The 6,000-nt window shown below is 41.9% G+C and overlaps 1 protein-coding gene across 10 annotated transcripts in view; it reads right to left on the bottom strand.

The window, feature by feature from the left end:
* Nucleotides 1-3,720: 3,720 nt before the first annotated feature.
* SAP130 (Sin3A associated protein 130) overlaps nucleotides 3,721-6,000 on the bottom strand; it is a 34,191-nt gene continuing 31,911 nt past the window's right edge. For all 10 annotated transcript variants that reach the window (XM_053310075.1, XM_053310077.1, XM_053310076.1 and 7 more), the window contains exon 21: nucleotides 3,721-4,628. In XM_053310075.1, coding sequence (XP_053166050.1) covers nucleotides 4,470-4,628 — 159 coding nt within the window. In that variant the 3' untranslated portion in view covers nucleotides 3,721-4,469. The remainder of the gene's footprint in view (nucleotides 4,629-6,000) is intronic.

Here is a 6,000-nt window from a genome sequence, read left to right as displayed (position 1 = left end):
TTGGCAATCACCTGATGTATGTGCGATGGACAGTTGTTTAGATCCAAGAGATTTATTGTTCTTGGGGGAGGCCTGGTGTTTTAGCCCTTGTTCTTTTGACCAAAACCTTTATTCCTTTGGTATGGCCTGTATTGTTGTTGATAATTCCATCTGTCCTGTTTGTATGCAGGTTGTTGACCATAAAAATAGTAATGGGAAGTTGTTGCTGATGTAGATGTGGAAGCCGTGGATGTTTTAGCTGTGAATTTTGATTTTTTAAAAGTGATTCCATAGTGGAATCTGTGTTCACTAAAGAGGACTTTTTCCATTAAAAGCCAAGTTTTCCACACAATCACGCATGTCTTGCTGCAAGGCTGTGGATCTAAGCAATGCGTGATGGCACAAAGTCACTGCAGTCACCATGGCTTGTGACTCCATTTCTGCTAGGTGCTTGAACACACTAAGTTGTTGTCTTGTAACAGCAGCAGTCTCCTTGTATAGCTTTGCAAACCTATCTTGAAACTCTTCTGGTGATAGTGACATGGAATCCTGCAGTAAAGTGTCCAATGAAAAGTTATTGAATAAAGCCATACAGGTGGCATAGTTGGCAATTCATATAGCCAAGCTTTCTACCCAATACATCCATCTTTCTACCTTCTTTATCTGAAGGTGTTCTATGGTGGCATCTGGCCTTTGACAATGACGTGCAGTTGATTACCATGGAATTTGGGACAGGATGTAGAAGCAAGTATGCATTCTCCTATTCTTGTATCCTGTACAACCCTTCCAAGCGCTTTGACATTGGCGTTGAGATCTGTAGCACCTCCCAAGCTGTCTGGGCCGCTTTATTGATCACTGGCAGCACTGGAAGGGTGACTGGATGCAAGGTCATAACAATCAACATCATATTGTAAACAGGATCTTTCAGGTCTGTCTCAGGTATATTTTCCCAAAGCCTCTGCCGCTTCTCTTATCAAAGCATGATAGGCTTTTAACACCTCCAATGGAGAAGTAGATGTTTAGGTGATACATCCGGGGATGGATCTGATGGATGGCTTGCTCTGTCAGAATCTGAATCCGTAGAGTCTGAAGAATAATCATCACCATCCTCTGTGGGGGATGAAGGTAGTACCAGTGGGGGTACTGTTTTATTTTTCTTTGCTAGCAGTGGCACTAGTGGGGTTTCTGGTACAGGAGAACTTGGCTGCTTGTCTGACAACCAGTTGTGACTGTCTGAGTACATGGCAATGCCGGGGCATTGCTTAGTAGCCCAGCATCCATGGAAGTGCCTGCAGTTTGGAGATTTAATCTCTCTGGAGCAGTCATAATAGGCTGCTGAATTACACACTGTGCCTTCCACTGGAGGTATTCTGCATAAACATCAGGTAGACTATGCGGTGCTGCATATCAAAAACCACAAGAACGTGTAAGCTCTCTATGACCTTGCAGTCCTTGAATATTGTGCTGTAGGAGTCCCTGCGTACTTGCATACTGAATGGGGGACTTCCATGTGAGGGACGCAAAAGCTGTTGTCATCGTAGCTGGCGCCATTGGCCTCGACAGTACATGGACAGTATGCGTCACCACAGGCTCTGTTACTCGTAAGGGAGACATCATTCGGAATAGCCTTGCAGATGTTGTAGTAATGTTTAGTGGCGACACTGGCACTTGGACAACTTTTTCAATGTTGAGGCCACTGCTAAGGAATCCATGGAAAGTCAAACCCAAAGGGGTATTTGTCAAGGAACCAAACATTGCCAGTAAAGTAGCAGCAGTGTTTTGGTCTAAGGAAACATCTTGTTCTTGTTCCGCTGCCAGATCCAAGAAATCCCCTTTCCCCTATATTCTCATGCCGAGGAGTAGATGGGGATTGCACTGGTGTTTGAGCTGGAGACAACAGGAGCGGCCTAGGTGGTAACACTGCTAAAGACGAAGCTGTCACTTTCGTTTACAGTCTTGTAAAAACAGGCTCTGCTCACTCAGCAGCAGTTTTAGACTATGCTTCCACAGATCCCTGAGCTCAACATCAAGACTGACCGCATTCCCAATGTCGAGGGATAGCTCGGTCTCGAAGTTGGTGGCCGTAATATGTCATCGTACAAGGCCACGTGAAGGAAGAGTGCTCTGTTCTTCATTGTTGTCTTTGAAAATGAGCAGCAATTTTTGCACACTGCAGTGTTCTGCTGTTCTCCCAAACACAAGTCATGATAGTCCAGAGATGGTAGATTTGCCTGGCATTCTCTACACATCTTAAAAGTTTTTTCCGATTCAATGTCGACAAGCGACACCCCAGGGCTTTTGCCCTGTGGCACCAAAAATAAAGTCTGTTTTACTATCATCCAGTCTGTTGAGCAAAGAATGGTCTTAACAGTCCTATAGTCAAAGTTCGAAGTATCAGTATTTCTCTTTTTCTGTTTCTAGATAATCCGAAGAGGCAGCAATGAGGTGTTGACACTTTGGCAGTCAAATAGAAAATGGATCCCCAACTGCTGATTACAACAGAAGCACAGAACATGTGCAGGGCAGAGTGGGCATCACGATGAGCTAGTCAGTATACCCGTGAGATCCCTGCACAGGTACAGAAGCCATTCCTTATGAATGCAACAGATCACAATCCAGATCCTTAGAATACAGTTGTGATCAAGAATGATTTGGAGATCACATAATCTCATGATGGTACTGTATCTTCCCTGTCAGTCTGTTATTCATAATAACTTTGTCAATATTGAAACAAGAATGATTCTGTGGCTAAGTTTAACTGTATACTAACAACTCAGCCACAGAATCTACAATGCAGACCAATACAATCACAGCAGGTAGGTGTCCAGAGTGGTGTGACATTGCATGATCTTGTGCTTATTGTTCCTTGAAGTATGTTGTATCCCTTCTTGACCTTTCCACTTTTTGTGTTGAAGCTATAGCAGTAAGTATATAGGCATGGTCTTATTCCCATTCCTAAATATGAACAGACTGTGGTGCTCTGTGACAGTACCATGAATTACTGGCTGCTGTTCACTGAATAGAAACCTGGGCAAAGTTTGCATGTGTTCCTGTATCTCCCCCGCCCCCCTGGCCCAATTCTGAAATGCCTCAGTGCACCAGAAGGAGCTGGAAGTGAACACTGCTAGTAGCTATGTTCATAAGTCTCTGGCTCACATCCATTCTATCAAAGCCCTTGTCAGTTTCAGTAGACCTTACTCTCAAAGTATGCTTACAGGCAAAAATGACATATTGGTCTCATGTACAGTTAAATGAGAACTACTTAAAAGGTATAGGCATATTACACTGGGATGGTCCCCCATGCAATTGAAATAAATGGAGCTAAGCAAGAACAGATTCAACAGGATTTGAGTATGTGACCTTCATGGTAGTCTGTGTCCTACCTTTTTATCCAATTAGTACCGAAATGTTTAGACTAAATCAGAAAACTAGTGGAAGCCTGTATTAGGACAATAGTCTTCTACAAGTTTAACTCCAACAAAAACGGAACAGGATGCAAATGTGTATTAGTTTAGCACCATAACGTAGGATGAATTAAGAGGGCTGATAGAACTACTGTTATGGAAACAAAGAAAAAATGATCTTTAGCCCTGCTAGATCAAGTGTAAACCTTTGTTACCAACCTATTTTTACTATCCTAAAGGAAATATACCGAGTTATTGGGGGAAATTCTCATCTCCTTTCTAAGAAGAGATCTGTTTTCCCAAGCTATTTCTTGCTGCATAAAATTAGACCACCTGCTGTTATACAAAATCCTCCAAATCTTTTATTCATGTTTTTGGAAGGCTAGGTAACACAATGAACAGCATCACACCAGCTACAGGAAGTACTTTGCTGTATGAGAGTACTTTGAAAACAATTATATCCCAGAGCACCAACATGGGCACACGCACGCACTCCACAACACTACAAATCACTTTGAAATGGTTTTTTTTTAAAAAAATGACAGCTAGAGACTTCAGAACCACTTAGGATTCTAAATTGTAGCAGAACTGCCAGTGCAATAGCACTGGTTGAATGAAGGCTGCTCCAGCCACTGCAAGGTCATAAGGAGCAAGAACCGAGTGGGCTAGGTGGAAGTAGTGTTTCCAGATTTTTTTTTGTTTATTTCAATAGGTGGTTCTTGAGGTCTGTTGCAGGAATCCATTGTACAAACCTGTAAAGTTACCTCTAAAACTGTAAGATGGAAGGAGGGGGACTGTCTACCACGTTTGCATCAATGGTTCCAATTAGGCACTGGCACATCAAGAGGGCTAAACAAAATGTGACTGTGAAGAGTTTAAACGGACGAGCCTGAGAAAAATCTTTGTTCCTTTGATAGGTCAATAATAATCCCTTAAGGTCACTGGGCTCCACACATCCATCCATTGTCCTTCTCTGAAACTCGTCCTTTTTACTCAAATGCAGCTCTCCGAAATAAAACCCCAAATAAGAGCCTTAACACTGTTCTGTACAAATTTTTTGTTTCCAGAGTCCTTCTACCTCTGGCTCTAGACCTTCTCTTTTCTCTTCAATTTGGATACTTTCTTGACAGTTCCGTTCTTGTTGAGGAGTTTCAGAACACGCTCTTTGTGATCCAAGACCTTTAACATGGATTCTCGAGCCTCATTAATTTGATCCATTACAAGCTTACATCTCTGCATATTCCCCTGAAACAACACAGCATTTACATTAAACAGTTGAACATTTTAAAGGCATGCAAGTCACATTTGAAGAATTATCCCTGAAATACCAGATGTATGATCTAAATCCTTTTAAAGAAAGTAACTGAACAGCCCTTTTAAAAAGATGGATCATAGCACTGTATTCAGAAGTCTGTTCTGACCCAATTCCTCCTCTCCTGCTGATAAAGTGAATCACCTAAGAAATGAGACTTCAAAGACATTCTGTAAGAAACAAATTTTGCCCTTCAAGACACAGTAACACCAAGTCTTAAATGAGACAAGAGAACCACATCTCTGCATAGTTTTGAATTGCTTCTTGCGAATTAAAATAACCCCATGTTACTTTGGGTGACTTTGCAAATTTCTGAACAAATGAGAGTGCCTTATACTGAGTCAGACCATTGGCCCTTCTAGCTCAATGTTATCTACACTGACTGGTAGCACCTTTCCCAGGTTTCACCTTTGTGGGGATACCAAAGATTGAACCTGGGACCTTTTGTATACAAAGCATATGCTCTAGCATTGAGCTACAGTCGTTCTCCCCCCCACTCCCCCGCCCATGTCTTTATTCAAAGTATGAAACTCCAGGCTGGACTACTGCAATGCGCTCTATGTAGGGTTACCTTTGTACCTAGTTTGGAATCTTCAGTTAGTTTGAAATGCAGCAGCCAGACTGGTCTCTGGGGTATCCTGGAGAGACCATATTATGCTTGTTCTTAAGCAGTTACACTGGCTGCTGAAAGGTTTCTGGGCAAGCTACAGAGTGCTGGTTATTACTTTTAAAGCCCTGAATGGCTTAGGTCTGGGTTACCCGAGAGAGTGCCTTTTTCTACAAGATCCCCACCACTCACTGAGATCATCAGGAGGGATCTGTCTTCGAGTGCCACTGATTCATCCAGAGGCGACCTGGGATAGGGCCTTCTCAGTTGTCGCCCCAGGTTGTGAAATGCATTCCCCATGGATATAAGAGGATTATCTTCCTTGGAAGCCTTCAGTAGTGCCTTAAAGACCCCTCTTTTTAGCCTGGCTTTTAACAATATCTAGTTAATTTTAATCTGGTTTAAATGTTTGATTTTAATTGTTTTATTTTTTTTTTTATTTTAATGTAAACTGCCCTAAGCCACTTTGGGAAGGGTGGTATATACACTGAATACATAAATGATCTTCATAAAAAGTGAGTAAATGCATCAGTAAACTAGCCTCCCACTAGAATTTGAAGAACAAAGTTGAGACTTGGACCATTTACAAAGTTACTTTAAGAGTGTGTGTAAAACATTCTTAATTTTGGATATTAATCATGTGTCTATTGAGTGAGACATGGAACTTTCGAGCCTCAATATTTGTACTAATATGGATA

This window comes from Hemicordylus capensis, chromosome 3 (genome assembly GCF_027244095.1).
Source record: "Hemicordylus capensis ecotype Gifberg chromosome 3, rHemCap1.1.pri, whole genome shotgun sequence".
NCBI lineage: Eukaryota > Metazoa > Chordata > Lepidosauria > Squamata > Cordylidae > Hemicordylus > Hemicordylus capensis.
This window is presented reverse-complemented; position numbering and strand designations above follow the sequence as displayed.